General features: G+C 40.6%; 2 protein-coding genes and 1 pseudogene across 2 annotated transcripts in view; 2 read left to right on the top strand and 1 right to left on the bottom strand.

Moving 5' to 3' along the window:
- DRC1 (dynein regulatory complex subunit 1) overlaps positions 1-1368 on the top strand; it is a 32048-nt gene extending 30680 nt beyond the window's left edge. The window contains exon 17 of the mRNA XM_063301971.1: positions 1007-1368. Coding sequence (XP_063158041.1) covers positions 1007-1069 — 63 coding nt within the window. The 3' untranslated portion in view covers positions 1070-1368. The remainder of the gene's footprint in view (positions 1-1006) is intronic.
- A 3713-nt stretch (positions 1369-5081) lies between these two features.
- OTOF (otoferlin) overlaps positions 5082-20627 on the bottom strand; it is a 139833-nt gene continuing 124287 nt past the window's right edge. Inside the window, exons 36-47 of the mRNA XM_063307776.1 lie at positions 20095-20229; positions 19103-19240; positions 17815-17942; positions 17273-17443; positions 16380-16540; positions 15564-15706; positions 13995-14083; positions 12261-12359; positions 8484-8725; positions 7919-8097; positions 6606-6706; positions 5082-5262 (exon numbers count right to left, since the gene is read on the bottom strand). Coding sequence (XP_063163846.1) covers positions 5082-5262; positions 6606-6706; positions 7919-8097; positions 8484-8725; positions 12261-12359; positions 13995-14083; positions 15564-15706; positions 16380-16540; positions 17273-17443; positions 17815-17942; positions 19103-19240; positions 20095-20229 — 1767 coding nt within the window. The remainder of the gene's footprint in view (positions 5263-6605; positions 6707-7918; positions 8098-8483; positions 8726-12260; positions 12360-13994; positions 14084-15563; positions 15707-16379; positions 16541-17272; positions 17444-17814; positions 17943-19102; positions 19241-20094; positions 20230-20627) is intronic.
- LOC134488565 (small ribosomal subunit protein eS26-like) lies at positions 14560-15306 on the top strand (annotated as a pseudogene).

Here is a 20627-nt window from a genome sequence, read left to right on the forward strand (position 1 = left end):
ATACAAGCTAATCAGCAGCAAAACCATCCTGACAGCATTTTCTAAAATTTCTAAAAATGCTTAAGGATAAATCAAATTCAAATCAGTGTCAAAATCTTTCTTCAGAATAAAAACTGTAAAAGAGGATGGAAGGCTTCTGTCCTAGTTTATTCAGTTGCAAGTCCACATAGACCCCAGGAGTTGACCTCAACTCAAGGGGGCTTCACTTTTTTCTTTCTTGGATTCAAGATGTTAACTGTATTTGCTTAACATACTGTCAATTGTAATACACAGTGTGCCATCATCTTACCATCCTGTTGTGCACTGCTCTTTAATCCAAGTCTTACATTTTCTATGTTGTCCAAACTCTAAATTGTACTGTAGCTGTTAATTGTGAGAGACCTTGGGGAGGCTGAGGCAGTAATGGAAGGAATATTAGGCATAAACAACTGTAAGATAGAAGGGGAATCTATTGGTAGTTTACCTCATAAACTACCACTAGTCCAGATGGCAAGAAACCTGGAAGGAATTATTAAAAATGTTTGGATACTCTGCCTTAAGGAACTCACTAATGAATGCGGGTTGGAAATTCCTTTTGCAGTTTACAAGATTCTGTATTTGCTCATTACCATTAAAGATACTTTACTGAAGTCTACAATTCTTGCTTCCATTATCTTGCCCAGCTGTTATGGGTTTTGACAGCTATATGATGATAAGCATAAGGCTTTGACTGAAGAGCCTGTGTAATGTGGGTTAAGATGGTAGCGGGCTTGTGCTTCTTCACCAGACTGCTTCATTTAGTGTGTCATGTGAATATGTTTACACTCATGGTTGTATGCATAGGAGTTGTAACTGAGTATATAGGATCTGTAGATCTTTGGAAATAGTGCTAATTCTTGCTAAAAGTTATGGTGAACACCTGTTTATGTACCTTGAGATGAGGTACTTTTAAACATTCCTTTAGCTGAATCTTGAAGCTGAGCTGGACACAAGAGAGCCTTAATTGCTTTGCTTCTCTTTTTTGCAGGTCAATGCTGAGTTGCTCATCCCACCTACCCACTTATTGCATCTGCAGATGAATAACCCATGATAGCCTCCTATGCAAGAGGTGTGGGCTGGTTATTTCCCCAGTATTCTCATTACTTGCCTGGACCATGAATTATAGCCATTCAGGTGAGCCCCACTTCATTCCACAGAGGCAAGAGTGGGCATAAGCAGCCTCAGCATGTGGGTCCCTCAGCTGTTTTGAGGTGCTTGTTTAAAAACGCATAGGTGAGTTGCCCCTGACTTAAACTGAGCCACACAGCTGTTTTCTAGCACGATGGCAGAACTGATGTAGAGATTTATTTGAAAACTAAGGCACATTAAACCTGCTTTGCAAACATCCTGATACACATCCAAACCACAACTCAGGGTGATCTGATGAAGTCAATATTGGCATGTTTCAGAAACGAGGAAAACTTTGTCCTTCAGAAAATTGTTAAGATTTGATAAACTAGATGTCTTTCTGATTCTAGCCATACATGTTTAGAAAAAAACATTTCAAAGAATTAAAAGACAAAGTGACAAATAAATATTTAATTACAGCACAATTTCTTCTGACTCATCCTTGTTACTGCAGGAGACATGTGACAAGGCTGGTATCACAAGCCTCAGAAGACTTGCAGTTGCAGCTTTTTGTCATTCTGAAATATTTGAAGTATAATCCCAAAGAACCAGTGAATGAATATGAACTTGGACAGCATCTTGGACTGAAAAAAGAATTCACAAAGATATACTGTAGGACTGAGACTGGGTTTCCCTTGCATTAAGTCATATAGCTTGAGATGCTTTGTTCTGACGTGATCATTAGTTGTGAAAAGTAACACTGTGTTGTCATAACCCAATGCTTTGCAGCCTATAAATAATAGCAATGTGCAGATATGTGGCAGACTTCAAGAAAGACTATTAAAAGACTAAGGGGAAGGCCAGGTGTCTGGAAATCATATTGTAAGAGAGCACAGAATGTGCTTACATGGCAAAGATGTTCTTGGCAAGAAACTCAGCTGAGCATTTCCATTAAGTTCTAGTTCACGTAAAGAAGTGAGAGCAGTTACTGTTCTCCTGAAATGAAAGCAGCCATCTTTAGTAGCATGGATATACACTTTAAGAATCTCATGATCAGGAGCACAAGACATTGCAAAAGGAAAGTGGGCTCCTTAATTTAGAGCTGCTGTTTTTGATGCAGAGTTGTAGATAGTTTGTCCATCTTGACAACCACGTCAGTTTTCCCCTGCTTCTCCCCCACTGAGTTATTACATACAAGATTGTTCCTTTCCAATGATCCATTTTTATTAAAGAATGTACAGATTTTCTCTTGATCCAGAGATATTATATTAACAGTGCACAGAGAAATGCCCCTACCAACACCAGACCCCACCCCACAACTGTAAAGAAATAAAATCAATAGTTTTCATGCAATCCAGGAAATATTAAGCATGAAATACACAAACTTCACTTGTGCTAGGCTGTGAAAGAGAACAGCAAAAAGGCAGTGCAATTGTGCTATTTTTTTCCCTAGAAATCTGATATGTTAGAGCTCGGCCACTCACATCTCCCTCCAACTTGTAGCTATCTTTGCCTCTTGACAAGGCAGATTTTTTTTTATTTTTGCTTGGTCTCTTACGATTCTATAGCATGGTAGACTTGAGCACATTTTGGAGAGGTATCTAGACCCATTATGCAAGTCTAACAGACATTACTTACCATTACAGAGAAACTATAAACAGTTGTAGCTGCCTCCCTCCCTCTTGCATGCTTCTGTAATTGGCTCGCAAGAAAATGTGTTAGTGATCTAAGTCCATATCCACACCTGACATACACATTATGTCTCCTAGGTACCAGGAGACCAGCAGGCACGGGGGCAGGGTAGCATATGATAAAACATGTGTTGTGACATCACAGTCTGCACCCTCCAGTGCAACATCATGATGCAAGTACACACAATTCATCATTTTGGTGCCATCCTGGTTAGGAACAGATACCTATGCTAGCAGGGACGGTAGGTTAAGGAACAGGTAGAATCGGAATGACATTTATCATCTTAGTGGATTCCTATTAGGGAGGTGATGCTTATGAGCACTGGACTGTTGAATTAAGAAAGAGGCTCTTGAATGGTCCTCTCTGTTGGTGAGGACTGAATGTGTATGGGGGGATAAATGGGAGATTGAACTAAATATCTGTGGGCTTTGAGGAGATACCCAGTTTTGTTAAATGATAATACTGTGAACTGGCTGTATGATTTGTCCTCAAGTATCACTGGCATTGCCTGCATTCCCACAGCAAAAGTTGAGTTTAACAGGCCAAGCTGGATCTTTCATTCCATCCTTCCTGCTATCATCCTGTTCAGAGGGCTTCACCAGCAGACCCATAATTCAAAATGATATACTTTCCAGTAAAATGCTTCAGATATTGAAGTAGAATATGACATAACTTGCTCCCCAGCCCTATCATACTCCTTATTCTGGATGTTTAGGCTATGCACTGTGCAAGAAATTAGTTGCTGTGACTGAAAAAAAAATTGGATTCATAATTAGGAATGGGACAGTCACTAATCTCAGCAACTGATTCTACTTCCTGCTAAATCACAAACCATAAAAAGCAGCTGTTTACCAACTTTGGACCTGGTCATTATAAGCTCAAAAGAACTTCTTGGCCTTCTGTGAAATGTTGCCTCTCCACAATGTTCTTGATTTGCCAGTTGTTCCTACTGGAAAATACCAATTTCAAGAAACCTGACAAAAGATCACAACCAACCCCATTACAGTGGTTATCTAGAAAAATGGAAATTCTTCTTTTGTTTCCCCATTTATACTGATGGATAGGGGTATAAATATGTGGAGTCCTTGGTGCTCTCTGAGCTTGGTTGTTTGCTTCCGGATGTTTTGTTACCCAACTAGGAAACATCATCAGTGCTAACCAGGTAACATCATCAGTTCTAGTGAAATGTGAGGTATTTCTGTTTTTCCATCTACTTTGCAATCCCCACACTCACTTGCACTGATGATGTGATCTAGTTGGGTAATGAAATATCTGCAAGGAAACAACCAAGCTCAGAGAGCACCAGGGACTCCACAATTCAGTCCTGAGCTACAGATATTTTCTTCTATTGGAGTATAAATGTGTGCACAGGTGCATATCCAAGCATAATTTCTGTAAAGATTCCAGGATGTTTTTAAAGCAGTTGAATGTTTCAAGGCTGAGCAAAAGTTGCCTGTGCTTTTTATTTAACATATAATAAGGTTTTGGATTGTATCAATTTTCAGCTTATTTTGGAATGTGCACCTCACAACAGATTGCAAAGAAGGAGCCCAGCTGAGGAAAATAATGACATCCCTGTGACTGTGTATTGAATCCATGGCTTGGGGTCACTGCAGTTCAGACTCTGTGCCACCACATTACACACAAACCGCACCCCCACAGAACAAAACGGTTATCTTCTTTTATTGTCTGAAGCTAAGAAACTGCTAGGTTTTCTCATTGTGCAAAATCTTGGAAGACAAGGACAAGCTTTCCCACTCTCCACTGCAGTAAACTGCTACATGATCAGGGGAGCAGGGGGCAATCTCTTTTCTCAGTAAAGGGAAACGGCAGCATCAAACACCAAGAAGGCATGCCAAGATTCCTTAAGTAGCTGATCACTCCAAATCTAATATGAACAGGAACCCTTTGAGCTCTCAGCTTCTTGGGGAGACACACTGTGTGACATTAGCAAAGGAAGAAAACAATAACAAAGAGAAAGAAGGGAGAGATGGGATAAATACAATCCACACAAAATGGAAACATGGTTGTCAAGGTAATTCCACTTAAGATTGATTCATTTGTGGAGGACACTAAACTTGAGGCAACAACAAATTGCCACTGAAAAGGGAACTTACATTGAACCTTGGGAGGGAGGGATACTCCTTTCTCCCCTTTTCAAGTAATAAAGCAAAAATAAAGCAAATTTTGATTTGACTCCTCCTGCTTCCAAAAATCCAAAGAAAACACAAGGAAACCACCAAGCAGAAAAGAAAGGTTGCATCTGACAATCAGGTCAGAAATGGGAGAATGCAGCAGCTGTCTCATGCCCCCAGAAGCTTCTTGACCATATAACCAGGCATGGAGTAGAGGAAGAGGGCCACCATGATGAGAAGTAGAAGGGCCAGGACAATCTTGATAATGAGCCATTTGTAACGGGTGCAAATGAGGTATCTGATAGACTTGAGTGGGTTCAGGAACCAGATGAAGGATGTGTCTGGACGACTGTGAAAAGGAAAAACAAAATGTCTAAGCTTAATGGGGATAACTGTTCTTTGAGATGATTCCTTCAACCCTTGTCTGCAACTTACCATCCCAAGACTTATGGAACCCACTGTTCAATAGCAAATTGCTTCTTTAAATATGTCAGAGTTGCCCAAATAAACAAGGTTTGGCACCTTCTCATTTACCCTGTTGTTGGCCTGATGGCACAAAAAGACTCTTGATGAGAGGCCAAATCAAATACAACTGCTAGCCTTGTTCATCACCCACCAGATATTTGACAAATCCTTTTGCCTCACTTCAGGTACGCTGCAAGAGTAGAAAGCTATCCAGGCCCACTATTCCTTAATGCCAAGCCAGCAAAAAGGTCATATGTTGTGCAGACTTGCTTCAGAAGCATTAATAAAGCAGCTTGTGATCCATAATTCTGTTGACAGGATGTTGGGATGCAATTTTCATAACACAGGGCTCAGCCATTTGGAAGAGTATGTTGGGCTATTCCTCAGACTTTTGTGGGATTCTTGTGAGCTAGGGGTTTTCTGGATTTCCTGTTCTCCTCACCAAGAATTTTATTTTCTTGGATGTTTAGGGTCAGAATTCAATTCCATGGCTTGCTTTCAAACCTAAGATTCCATTCTGCAACCATCTGATACAATCATCAGGAAAACTATCTCTAAACATGTCAAAACCACTCAATCAATAACATTAGCAAATCCTCACACATTTGGATTGAGGAACAAGAATTCTAAGTTGGAGAATGGCAGTATTATCAATCACAGACCTTTAATAGTTTGCAAGGTATCTATCATCCTTCTCACTTCAGTCTGCTTACATTTACAATGGACTTATTGTGGCATAAAGTGATAGTATAAGTATGAGTAGATGGAAAAACAGAAATACCCTGGGCAAAGAAGGAAGCCTACTCAGGCCCTGAGAAGCTTCTTGACCAGATAACCAGGCATAGAGTAAAGGAAGAGGCCAACCATAAGGAGCAAGAGAATGAGGAGAAGGATTTTCAGCAGAAGCCAATGATACGTGCCAGATAAAGTAGGGTTCAGGAACCAGATGAAGCTGGTATCTGGGCGGCTAGGGCAGGGTGGGGCAAGGAGAAGAGAGAGGCCAAAAAAATATAAGAGAAAGTCAGGAAAACTGAATGGAGTCATGGGGAGGAGGGTGATGACAGTAGAGGCAGTCTAATTTTGCTTGGCGCCATAGTACCGTGTGTGTGTGTGTGTGTGTGTGTGTGTGTGTGTAATCTCTCCCTTGGTCCTCCCAATCCAGTATCCCCACTGGGTGTCAGTCTGCTCGGATATCACTGCTCCCATCATCCTTTCCCATGCACTCACTTGGGTTTCTCCAATGGGTCTGGCTCATTACGAGCCAGGCCAGCTGGACATTTCTCAGCTTCCTCAGCTGTCAGTAGATGAAGTTCAGCCTCCACTTTACCCTGTAGGGGGATTAAAAGATGACAGGGTTACCTTCAGAATGAAGCAACAAGGCTACGTTTTTAGATAAGCTAAAGATGCAGGTGACTTTGCTTGTATGGTAAGTAAGATAACATGTTGCTGAAAACATTGCAGACATTTGTAGAGAGTAAAGAAGGTGACCTTGATGGAAATATTGAGTTCTGTTACCAAAGCAACAAAAGGTAAAACATACCTTAAGACCACAACCAACAGATAGCATTCATAAGTGGCTCAGGCACCTACCTAATTCACAGAAATATAAGAAGGGGGAGAAGGTACAGGACAATGAGACTTGTAAGATTCTGTTACCATAGCCAATATTAATAAAACTAGTTTTATCCTTCCTTGGAGATGATGTCTTGGTCTGGTCTAATTAGCGGGGCTGACATCAACCTTACAAGTCTTATTATGCACCTCCTCCTCTTTCTTATATTTCTGTGAATTAGGAAGGTGTCTATTGTGGATATGTTTTACCCTTTGTCGCTTTGATAACAGAGCTTGCATGTTTCCATTGAGGTCATCTTCCTTACTCTCTACTATATTCATCCCTAACCCCTATGTGTCAACATGAAGAATTGGAAGGAAGCATTGAGCATATTATTTATATTTATATTTATATATATTAATCGTATGGCATAGCAGTTTGGTGTTCATGCTCCTTTTTCTTGCTGGGAAATCCTTGTGAGGTCCAGCAGCCAGATGTGTAAACTATTTAGCCATGACAAGTCACGTTGCCTGGGTTCACCATGAGGAGGCTAGTCTACATTGCACCGAGTTGGGCTGAGAGAATGCGACTGGTCCAAGGTCACCTAGCTGGCTTTCATGCCTAAGGCCGGACTAGAACTCACAGACTCCTAGTTTCTAGCCCAGAACCTTAACCACTAGACCAAACTGGCTCTCAGAATATAGTATAAAAGCAATATATTCTGTCCACTCACATAATTTCTAACAAAACCATGCAATCCAAGAAATGTCCATTCTTGCATCCATCCTGTTTGAGTTGTCCTTATTTGTGAGCTATCATTTATCCCATAATTTCCTACCATCTTTTCCTGGACCTCTTTCAGGATGCTAATGTCTTTTTGGCCTTACTCCTGCATTCCAAAATGATCTCTTTCCAACTGTTTTGGCTCCAGGTTTTCTGGGATCTATCTCTCCTTTAAATAAAAATGGCAGGCCTCCACCAAAATTACCGTCAGCTCCATTTCATCGTTCTCATCTCGAGCCAAGAAGGGCCACCAGCCCTTCACCCTCTTCTGTTTGAAGATAGAGATCATGGGCACCTCTATTTCACCAGTTCCCAACTCCATACTGCACTGCTTGGCTGTCTTAGCACCACGTGGGAAGTGGTTCAGGTCAAGCTCAATGCCTCCTATGGAAGTGTGAAGAGAAAGGAAGAATATTGAAGATTCCTTTAGCTGTGAGATAAGAAATGCTAAAGATAAATCAGAACACTGCAGTCTTCTATGCTGCTTTGGCTCAGTTTTTAATTTAAGCGGAAAAAGAATATGGGATTTATAATTTTCTATTTTTCCATGAACATTCCAAAATCCTAAAATTAGCTTACGAGTCTCAGATTAATGTATGTCATCTGCATCTTAATTGCTGCAGCCTTAAACTCTGCTTTCATGATTCCTGAGAGGATTATTCATGATCCCCTATCCCAGCCCATCTTCAGTTTCAGCTATATTTCTTGTCCAGGGAACATCTGCCTTCCAGAAGTTAATTCTGATCAGCAATTAAGGTCTTGCTACATACCAAGGAAATCATCAGCAGAAAAGTGATCAGCATCCCACACTTGTAATGTGAGTCGGGCTGGAATCTTGTACTCAGTTTCATCCCAGGAGAACATAGACTCTTTCTTAGAGATGACAATCTTTTCTTCAGCTGCAAGGTAGTCAAAAGGAAAGATATAGCGCCAGTTGAAATTGCCCTCTCCTGTCAGTGAGTGGTAGTGGACATCAGTATCCTGTTTATCTTCTTGCTGGCCCTTCAGCCACCTGCATGAACAAAAACAAGGAAGATGATCAGAAGAAAGGATGAGATAGGAAGAAACTAGCCGTATCATTGAATGACTGAGCTCATTCTGGGCCAACTCAATCAGTGGTGGAGAGGGATGACAAAATGTAGTTTTGGAAGCTGGGGAGCTTTGCTTGCAGGGATACAGAGGAGACCATGAGGATGTGGAGCAAATCTACCTCCAATCTAGTACCTTCCATATGGGTTGGACTATATCTCCCATCATTCATAGCCAGTAGGATAGTGGGTAATGATTGCTGCAAAGCAAGACCTTTAAAAGGAACCAAAGGAATATGGAGATAACCTTGATGAAAGAATGGATGTGCCACGAAGGGAGGAAAAAGGCTAACTCAGTCATGGTTAAGTGGATAGTGTTGGAAAGAAATTAAAAATAATCTTGCCTTGATTTTGTGGTATAAGGTGTCAGAGAGCAACTCTGGCAGATTTTTAAGATTCTGTTATTATGCTGTACAACAAAAAAGTAGCATTCCTATAATCCTGGAAGTGTGTGTTTTATGATTTGGCCTATCTCACAGGGGTGAAACAAGCTGAGGAACACTGGACTAAAAACTCTTCTCCATGAATATGACTTCCATGTTGTAAGTGACAAAAAGTAGCGGCAAAGCTCTCAAAATGCAGCAGCCATGAAGTTTAGAGGTCAAAGTGACCCAGAGAGCTAATTTGGATTACTCTGAATGAAGGCAGCAAACTAGTTATTTCACAAAATGACTGCATTGCTTGATACTAAAATTATTTATTTGTATGGTAAGTAGAATTCATGCCTATTCTAAAGAATTTGGAATTGTTCTAGTAAGCAGAGTAGAGATAGAAAAGAATTATTTTCTGTATATGTTTCTCTTTCTCCTGCACTGCCTGAAATGGCATATTTCAAGAACATATTACCCATTGGAATTGGAGGAACAACATTCATTTGGGGATGCATGTTCACGAGAAATGTCCATATTTTAATTATGAAACAACCTTGCCTTCCCATACCAAAAAACCCTGAACCTCCAAATAAATTCTTAGAAGCTAAAAATAGTCATTTTTATTAATGTTTTATATTATATATAAATAAAATATATTAATAGTACTATTAATATTAATATAAGCCCTGAAATGTTGCCTTTACTACCAGTGTTGAATTTATGATGGTTTTCAGAAAAGACAATCAAATCTCAGGAAATTCTGCCATGATACCAAAATTATTTCATAGATTTCCCCAGGAATTTCATGCTGAATATTTTAATGATTCTGCTTGATAATAGCTGGAAATAGACCATGTTCTCTGTGAGGTTGATCGCTCCACTGGGGCTAGATTATTTCACTCAAATAAGAGGCTTTACCTGCAGATGTCCCCAAATGATTGTCTAAACTGCTTCCCCTGCCCCTCCAAAGCATGCAACAGAGAAGCAAGCCATCCCAGTTCAACACTCCCATCCACACAATCTCCTTGCCCAGCCAGGCCTCTGCCTCTTGAATGAGAATTTTGGTTCACAAAAAGGAGAGCACCCACCCTACCCCTTCAATTTAACAAAGCATGCAGAAAGGCAGAAGATAAGAGCACTCCACATTCAGTCGGAAAGAAGAAAATCACCCTTTACATGTATCCATGCTCCTTTGCCCCCTAATGGGTTATCATCCAACTCACTCCTAGGCATATGCATAGCTTGGGCTGGGTGGTTTGGCAGAAGTACATCTAACTGGGACAGTGCAAAAGTAACATCTGTGAAATGTTAGGACATATCTTGAATGGAAGTCACATGATTCCCCTGCCCTCTAACAATCAAATCTCTGCACAATCACTAATACCATAGACAGAAATCTTCAAACCGTTCTGCTGCACAACAGCTGACTGGGCTTCTTTATTATTCTGATGTCTGGAGACCACATACCATTGGGCTATGTGGATGTCGAAGAGAAAATCCAAAATTACCAAGAAGGATGTTTTTTAAGTAGGAAAAATTCTAGCCAGGATTAAGTAGATAGCCCATTAGTGTTCCGTGCTGTCTTTGTCCTTTTTGGAACCACCTAAGACTGAGAGTCAAAAGCTTCCTATTCTGGTGCCTTTTGTGATGATCTGCTACAAGAAGGATCAGGAAAAAGGGACCAGCATTCTCCTTCCAGGATCAGCCCATCAATGACTTACTTAGATGTTCTGCAGAACAGTTTATACTAAGCCATTGTGGTTTTTGCTTAGCTATAATAGAAACACTCTGCATGTGCCCACTTAGTTGTACTCATTTTAGATGTTTCTGATCACTGCCTCTTCATGTGGAGGTACCTAATTGTTTGGCTCACTGGCATTAGCTTACCAGGCAGATCTCATTCTTCTAGGCTTCCCCTTCCCTCCTCATATATAGTACTACCTTTCTGTCTTTGGCATCTCTTTGATTCCACTCCTTAGCTTAAGGCCTGGCTTGCATCAGATTCTGCTTCCAGGGTTTCCTCCTGACTCAGGCCTCAGTACTACTGAATTTGCATGTGCATTTCTCTGTGTGCACACTTGCACACAGATATGAATGAAAATGCCTCTCTTATGGTCCATGAGTGTTTGAGTAGAAGAAGGGGGCTGCATATCAAAATGATGTTCAATGGTTTTCTTTTTTGTTTGTCACTGGTTGGTTTACCATTATGAGATTCTTTGGTTTCCCTCCACTCAATTTACCATGTGTTCAACAGTGTTCTGGACAGAGCAGGGAAGCTATTCCATAGCTCCTATGCCACACAAGAGAGGCTGGCTTGCACCTAATATAATAAATCAAGGGTTCCTTACTTAGGGAATATCAGGCAGTTTCATCTTTATAGCAGGTGTTACTCTATGACACACAGATTTTCCAAACACTTGTTCACATTTTTAAGTGTACACATAATGTAGTTGGACATATGAAAGTATACTTTGTAAAGGGGCTATTAATAGATGGGAAACAAAAAAAAAGTCAAAATAACAAAAAATGCCTTTAGATGGTCCAGAATGCTCCTAGTTCACCACAGACCTCATTTTGCTTTAAGCAAGGGAAATTGCTGTCAAAGCAGATTTTTCTTCAGCTCTACCAATATCTTTCCATAAAGTATGGATGTGCCCTAGGCAGACCTAGATGGTGGCGCCTCCACCACTGGAATTACGAAGGATCAGAAGCAAACTCCTCTGGGCATTCTCTTGCCCAAACAGTCCTGCCCCTTGGAGGGGCTGAATAATGAGTCTTGATCAATAACTCCCTAACATGTCTGACTTCATGGATTACCTCACTGATGTTCTCAGGAATTACCAAAAGCTCACACCTAGCTATCACACATAGCAGACAATGGCACACAAGAACAAAAATGCACAGAACAAAAGAAAGAGGCAGAACAGAAAAGCAAAGTATCCATTACTGCTGCCTGCACAGAGCAGATGCTTTGCCTACAAAACAATCAGCCAACCTCTGCAGAGACCTGAGGGCCAAGCAGCACCAAAATCACAGAAAGCTCACACACAGAATACCCAGTTGGCCTTGAGGGGCCGTATGTACGTACCCCCGGACAAAAATGTCACTGGATTTCTCGCCAGTGAAGTAATCATCGTCCTCCAGGACTACCTCATCAGTGTTCCAGATTATTACTCTAAGTTCATATCTGGCAAGGAGGAAGGAAGGGAGACAGGGGTGAGCAGAGGAGAGGAAGGATAGAGGTGGATCTTGCAGGTGTAAGGTTGCCCATAAAAATGATGTGCATATACTTTTAAGACACCCCACCCCCACCCAGGAAGATTCAAGCTGCTTGAAAGAGGTCATTCGTCTTGGGCTTGTTTAGTTTCCTCTTCAGTTGTTTTGGACTGAAGACGGGTTGAAAAGCATTTCCTTACCACTGGGACTCCTCAGATTCAAGGCTATGTTCACCCCCTCTCCCCAGAGAAACAACATACCTATCAAATTTGCTTTTGGTGACTAAGGACACGCCAATATATGTTTGACAACATAGATGGCGGTTTTGTTATAAAATAAGGTTGCGTTAATCAGAATAGGGCAGGGACCAAATGAAATCCTATTAGTTTTGTCTACAACCCAGCCTCTCAGAAGGTAGGTCAAATTCCCATGCCCTGGCCCAATATATTTTGTTTTTGAGATGTTGTTCTCAAGACAATGTGACTTCCCCCCACAGTTTCAGGATGGCAACTGGAGAAAAAGTAATTCTTACGCTGCTTCCTTATTCATCTGCACAGGGGGAACTTTCATGTAATAATCCAAAATGAGACCATCAGAAAGATACAGAGCTAGATGTTCATCTTATCTTTCTCATACTTGTAGTTATAATTATGCTCAATATACATATATAGGACTTTTGAGTATAATAACTCAAGAAGTCATGAAGAACTCCCATCCAAAATCTCTCTAAGGTAGCATCTTGTTTCCAATAGTAGCAATCAAATGCTCCTGGATAACCCATCAAGAAAAGCCTGAAGACAACTGCCCTCTGGAGCTTCCAAAAATGGTGATTTTTGCCCATCATGCCTACTAATTCTTGATAGATGAATTCCACTATCCTCTATTATTTAGGGTTGTAGATGCCTCTAAAATATTTAGAGTAAGCGCTTTATTCTAAATATTTAGAATGAATGCTTTGGACTTTGTGCAAACAACGCCCTCTCTGCAATTTATGAATGAGTCTGACCATTTTTAGGTTTCCGCATAAGCTGAAAAAAGTTGCTGCTGCTTTAAGAGTTGCCTTAACTTTAATGAAAGATTCATTAAAGCAATAACTTCTTTTTCTTCAGGCTCATGAGGAAGCCTGAAAAATGTTGAAGCTATTTTAATGCATAGAAGGAAAGGCTGAGCTTGCACAAGTTCTGAAGAACTTCTTGGGAATCACATGTGAAGCATGCACAATTAATCTGTCTTGTTCCATCAGAAAGTCATCTCCTAGGACTGTGCAACACTTCAGGTCTGAACTCAAAGCATGCTTTGAGTTATAGCCAGGTGTTCATATTGCATGTGTGGTAATTCCTTAAACCAAATGCATCTTCTTCTGGGATCATGCTACATAATTGCTATAGACATGTTTTTCTCCCCATCCATCCAATTATATACAAAAACACTGGTCATTAATTACAACTTTATCTTCTCTCTCCCCTATTTCTCATTTCTAGTCATACATTACTTATCCTTTTGCACCTGGAAGATTTCTTGTTTTTCCAGCATGCATTGACCCCACCAGCTTTAGGATCTTCCAGGTAGAATCCCCCCACCCACCCAATCTAGGGCAAGGCATTACTTCTTTGGTTTCCTTGGCGAGATGTCAATGGCAGGGCCTGGTGCCGGCATGTCCATCGGGAACATGTCCACCCATAACTCCAGCCGTCCCTGCAATATTGGAAAGACCCAGTTATTGGTTCCTGAGTGCCCCCCAATTTAGCCTCTTTCCACTGGATTCCATTTTCAGTCCCCACTGCTTCCCTGTTTATCTGGTTATGATAGACTTCTCATCCCAACATTTTATAAACATGAGATTAGCCAGGTGATTCATTTTGAGTTATGGACAGTGGGACACTTCCCTGAAGTACACATGCTGAATTCAGAGAAAACATCCCTCCTTTGTTGCTTTCTCTGCCCGGCAACTAGCATTCCAAGGTACATTGCTTCAGAACATAGAGGCTCCAATTAGCAAGTCACTCACATCCTGTGAATCTAGCCCAGTGTTTCTCAACCTCAGCAACTTTAAGATGTGTGGACTTCAATTCCCAGAATTCCCCCAGTCAGGGAATTCTGGGAGTTGAAGTCCCTACATCTTAAAGTTGCTGAGGTTGAGAAATACTGATCTAGCCAATCAACTGGTGTTCATGGACACATACTGTATGTTGTTCCAAATTAGTTTGCTACCAGTATCCAAGGCCACACTCCTAATTCCCACTTCTTGCCACTGTTGTGATATTAGTTCACTAATGGGCTGGCAGGAATGCAGCTCATTGGGGAGAGTCATACTGCTTCCACATTTAGACAGTGGGCTTCCCCTCCCTCTGCCCAGCTGATTAGCACTGGGAAAACTTTCCTAAAAGGGATCCTAAGCTCTTTCACTTTCTCAGCATCAAAATGAAAGAAAAAAAGGAATAATGGCTGTGCCAAGAAGGGCTGAGGACATTTCCAGCCTGTAGAATTGTGCCCGTTGCATCTGCAAGGAGACAGCTATTAAAAAATGTGTCATCCAAAATTTGGTAGAAGCAGCTGCAGTCTGAGATAGCTCTGAAATGAGTTTCTTCAACTCCTATGTGCTATCCAAGCTTTGTGTAAAGCTTCACTATTGCATTAGCTGTGCCATGCACAGCAAGTTGATGAAGAACTGCTCCCATTGAGCCCCGAAAGGACTGCACCCCTCTTCCCTGGTTCCGGCCTGCAAGTGCTGTGCTGAGACCAACCCCTAAGCCTGTGAAAGGAGATGGGTTTAATGGGTCAGTTCCTAATATTGACTCAATAAATACAGTTACAAGTGAAAAAAGAAAGGCTTCCTCCGCCTCCAGTGTGGACTTCTACTCAGAAAAGATTATAACGATAAACTCTTTTAAAAACTCTTTTTTAGAAACTCCTTTTAAACAATGAGCATCACAACATCTTATGATCTGATCAGACTCACAGGTATTAAGAAGTGTCAAAAGTTTATGCAGAAAATGATTGTAGGGCAGTCAGGGAGTGAGTAATAGCTGGAAATGTCTTCTTTACTATAACGCTGCATTTAGAGTTCATAAGAAAGGATATAAGATGCAAACAGAGGCTGTAGAAGAATGTAGATACAACTGATGTGGAAGGCCAATAGAACAGTGTAAGTGCAGGCAAAAACATTGCTGGGTACCTGCTCAATGCCTGGCTTGTCTGGGTTCAGCAAGGGCCTTGTTTCCACATGCTCAGGCACTAGTTTGCAGCCCACACGGGGAGTTTCCTCCCAGTGGTGCAACACGGTCAGTGCTAGATGCTCCTCTGTTTGCTTTTTCTGACCTGCAAGCATAGAGAACACAGCAAAGATATGGAGGCAAGGGGAGAATGCAACCAAGGGATTGATTACTTATTTATAGCCTGCCCCATCCAAATAGATTCTGGGCAAAGGACAAGAAGTTCAAAACCCAAAACTCCCCATGAAAGCCATATACAATAAAATATATCACAATAGACTGTCATATCAGCAGAAAAGTGTCTGAATAATGAGGCTCAAGTAAAACCAAATTAAGCCAAATTCTGTGTTAAGATCAGGGGAAAGTTTTCACATGCATGTTCTGAAAATTAAATAAATTGGTATAATTTTGCTTGTTTTTTAATAATTTAATTTTATTTACTAATCATTGGAGGAGAAACAAGGTAAAGTGGAGAACTGAAAGTTGCCCCAAACACCTCCTTGCTTCACAACTCAAAATACTGCTCAGTCTCACTCTCAATTTTAACATTTCTCTAATAATCATGGACACTTTCAAGTACATCTTTACAGCCATGAGAATGAGGATTTTGATTTTTGGAAGATAAGCCTTTGATGCTTAGGATTCTGAATCCTATATCTATTACTAAAATCAATACTTTTACAGTATGATTATAGAATTTCAGAACAGATTACAAAATAATACAGGTTTATGCATAATAACTCATACAACTTTAAAGTGCCTTGATTTTCAATACTTACCATTTTCATCCTCTACTTCTGTGGGGCCAGTGAAGACTCGATTGGTCACCTTCACCCTACCTCCAGGGCCATAGTGGGGACCATCAACTTTACCTTCTTTACAAAGCTTGGATAGGATTTGGGTAGGCTTTTGGGGGTCTCGCCACATATTATATCCATGGCTGTGGAGAGAAATGTAAGCTTGTCCTCAGGTCTGTAATTATAGGCCCCTCACAAGTTTATAATCCCACCTGCCCCCTAACAGATGCTCTTTTTAAATCAGGATATTGTTTTATAAGATTGCATTGATAAGTGGAAGAATGATTTATGACCCTGGAATGCATTTCTTGATACACCAATGAGACCAAGAAGTCATCTTAAACATGTGGGCTGTATCTGGATCTGAAACACTATTCTCACTTGCATCTGAATACTACTTACCTCAACTGACTGCTCATGATAGAGGAGATAGAGCTTAATGCATCCTAAATGCAAAACAAGTGTTTTATTAGGGCATCTATGCCAAAATCCTATTAGATTTTGCATTAAACTCTATCCCCTCTGCCATGAGCAGTCAGTGTTAGAATAACTAAGACTGACTAAGAGTATGACTTGGTGAAAAGAACTTCCTGTATTCCTAGAAATGTTGCATGCATGTTTCTTAAGAATACTAAAACTCATATGTCAGTCCCATCTAGAAGACCTCCTAAGACATGGGCAAGTTTGGAAGCCAGAGATGTGACTTGTATCTTTCCAAAGGCTGAAGAGATAGGTTTGGGGGTGAGATTTTTTCATGGTATTTTCTTATTAGAAGTTGGACCCATAATATGGGGAGAAAGGACTGGCTTTTGGGAATAGTATTAGAACGTTATTTTAACATTTTAAACCTATCTAAGAAGGTTAAAAATTCTTACAGAGCATAGGTCTGAGAAATGCCACAAGTCGCTCTATGCTTGCTGTAGTACCGGTTCTCCAAATCTATCTTTGTCTCACCAATCAGATCATCCGAGCCCACCAAGTCCCAATCATAGATAGCCACTGTCAACATGGATTCCATGGGGAATGTAGCCTCAATATCAAAGGATCTGCATGGGAGGAGACAGAAGGAATAACAAATGGGATCAACATTTCCATGAGGTGAAGGAGGGTGCTATGAAGAAACCTAAAAGACATCCTTTGGTTATTTCAAAGAAAATTTGTCCTTGAGGTAAGTTTATGGATAAAATGAGCAAGAAAATGGAAAATTATGAATAAAAACAAAGACTTGGCAAATTCAGGGCTGCACTAAAGTTAGTTCATTAAACCCATCCCATTGCATATGTGCTTCTATTTTACATGGTTATATCTAGTAACTTGTCTTTTAAGCACACAAAGAATATCTAAATGCCAGAACTGGCTTCCATGTAATGCTGTAGTACTTAAACAACCATTCTGGTTCACCAGGGGGCTCTCTTACTTTCCAAAGACTGGGTTCAGCTGTTTAGAGATGTAGTTCTCCTTGTCCTTGATATCTGTCTTTCCCAGTTTGATGACAACATAGGGGTCGGCTTTGCCATTGATGTCAGCAGGATGCAAATCAGTAGCCTGGAAGGGAAGCCGACCATCAATCAAGAGAAAAGGGCTTTTCAGTGGTGGTACTTCCTCTAAGGCAGGGTACCCCAAAGTGGTCAATATCAACCCCCAAGGGTCAATAGGACCATCCGTTATTGTTATTACTATATTATTTGTAGTACTATTAGTTAAAGTAGTGTTCATCTAATTATTTTCATATAATAAATGGTTGGGGGTCAATGCACAATATGAAAATTCACAAAGGGGTCGATGAGCTGAAAAGTTTGGGGACCCCTGTTCTAAGGGAACTTTCCCCCGAAAGGCTCAACTAGCATGTACATTATAGTTCTTTTAGTGTTATGAAAGACCTTTTTTAGTCTCTCAAGCACGTCCATTTTAGTGATTTAAAGCTTCATAGTTTTACTGCTATTTTATTGTGATTTTATGCTGTTTTCATTACTTATTATAATTGCTGCTCCTGATTTTCTTATTACTGCTTTAATAACACATGTCCATTTGAACACACATCCAGAGAAGTGTGGTTCGGGGATGATCTAGAAATTGAATCAACCATTGTCAAGTTGACAAAGCAATTCTGACAGGGACACAAGGGGTTCTTCCACCTCTTTGGCTGGCCAGTCCAGTGGAGTGCTTTAGGCTTCTCAGGAAGTATAGAAGTTGGTAAGAGGCCTAGAGAAAGTGAGCACTGGGAAAGGAGAGTTCTTAGCTGGCAGACATGTTAAACCTTAGAATTGGGACTTCCTAATTTTGCAACCAATCAGACTGTTCCTCTCTCTAGCTGGCCCAATAAACAGACAGCAAAAGAATCCTACTGAGAGAGCAAACATGTGTATAGGTTCCAGCAACATAGCACACAATTACAAATCCCCAGATGAGTATAGCTGCAATCTTTCAGAGGTTCCTGGGGCACATTTTCTTTCTTTTCTTCTTCTAACTCCCCACCCCCCAGGCTTACAAAATCTGTTCCAAATTATTCAGGGGAAGGCATAGCAAGAAAACAGTTTTCCTAAAATGTTGGGAGTCAGTACTCAATAGTAAAGAGCAAACAAAGGCTGAGGTTTTCTAGATAAAAAAAACTAAGCCCAAAATTTCAGAGGAAAAGGTCAGTGCTCAGAGCTGGAATGGATCTGAGAACGAAATGGCCTTGAGAACTGTATCTCAGTTGTTCTCACCCTCACAATGTAGACACGGACCAACACATTGATGGGATCGTTGCTTGGAATTCCTTGGAACATGCCAAAAGTAGGGTCATACCCAGCCTCCTTGGTGATGTCATCAGGAAGAGGCACTTTATAGACACACAGGGACCCCTGTGGATGAGAAGACATAATTTTAGCCCAATTAAAAGGCAATCTAGGCATTGGCAAAGCTAGAAGGAAGCACCTACTAAGCTCTCTTTTTCCATCTTCTGGCAACAGCACCAGGCAACACTCTAGTGACACTTTAAAGTTTAAACAATATAGTGCAATCAAAGTTTTTGTGGCTCTAAGGGAATCACACCCCACTTTGGATTTTTTTTTCTAAAAAAATGATAAAATGTAGTAAATAAGTAAAATAAGTTACAAAAGCTTATGGTTTCCAGAAGAGACCTGTATTTAAAGAGACACTGTTTTTTCAGCTGTTGGAATGGTGACAAAATATTAACCTACTCAGCAAAATTAGTGAAGGAATTATTCCTTAGTGCTGAACTGGCTTCATGACAATGATCATATATTGCATATTTTGCTTTTGCCATCTGATAAAAGTTTGACTGCTGGGGTTGCTGAGAATCATTAGAGCACCTCCTAACAACTCCTTCATTGGCCTTTTTTCTCTACTGTAGACAAGAGAAATCTCCTTTTTATCCCCCAAGGCAAATGTAAGAAGGGAGGCACTGACAAAGCTGTGTGTGTACTGGAAAAGAAATAACTGACAATTTCAAAGACTTGTACTCTTCTCTAATCTGGATTAAAATTCCTGATTTATCTATCCATCTTTTCACTCATTCCATTAATCTCACTAATCCCTTCATCTTTCTTATAAAACACGGCCTATTTAACTGAACAGCTTTACTGCTCCATTAGAAAGAGGAGTGAAATCAGATCCTTTCCTCTCCTCTCTGGCATGCCAGTAGTGTACCAGGAATATTGACGTTGGAAGTAAGCAAGCAGAACTTCACACTCACCTTGAATCTTCCCACAATGCGATCCTCATCTGCAGAATTGTCATCATCATCACCAATCTTCCCACGAAGGAGGTTGAAAGTATACAGCCAGTCCTCAAAGTTATCAAACTCTGTCTCCAGCTCTTTGGGGTACACCTAAGTAGGATGGAGCAGATAACATAATTTGGGCCTCTGATTACCATGATTACCTGTTTTTAACTTATTTAAGAACAATAGCACTTATTGGTCAGAATCAAGATATTTTGCAGTGCAGGAGGCATGAAGCACAGACAAGCCCCCAACCAGCTCCAAAACTTGGTCCCTGATCCTTTTTTAATATGGAGAACACCTGCAAGCATACAATAATATGCAAGAATAGAACTATCCAAACTTAGAATGGCCATCAGATTGGAAAAAATCAACTTATATCCCCATACCTAAAAAGGGAAACACTAAAGAATGTTCAAACTATTGAACAGTGGCACTCATTGCACATGCCAGTGAGGTAATGCTCAAGATCCTGCAAGGTAGACTTCAGCAGTTCATGGAGTGAG

Source organism: Candoia aspera, chromosome 1, assembly GCF_035149785.1.
Source record: "Candoia aspera isolate rCanAsp1 chromosome 1, rCanAsp1.hap2, whole genome shotgun sequence".
In the NCBI taxonomy this organism is placed as follows: domain Eukaryota; kingdom Metazoa; phylum Chordata; class Lepidosauria; order Squamata; family Boidae; genus Candoia; species Candoia aspera.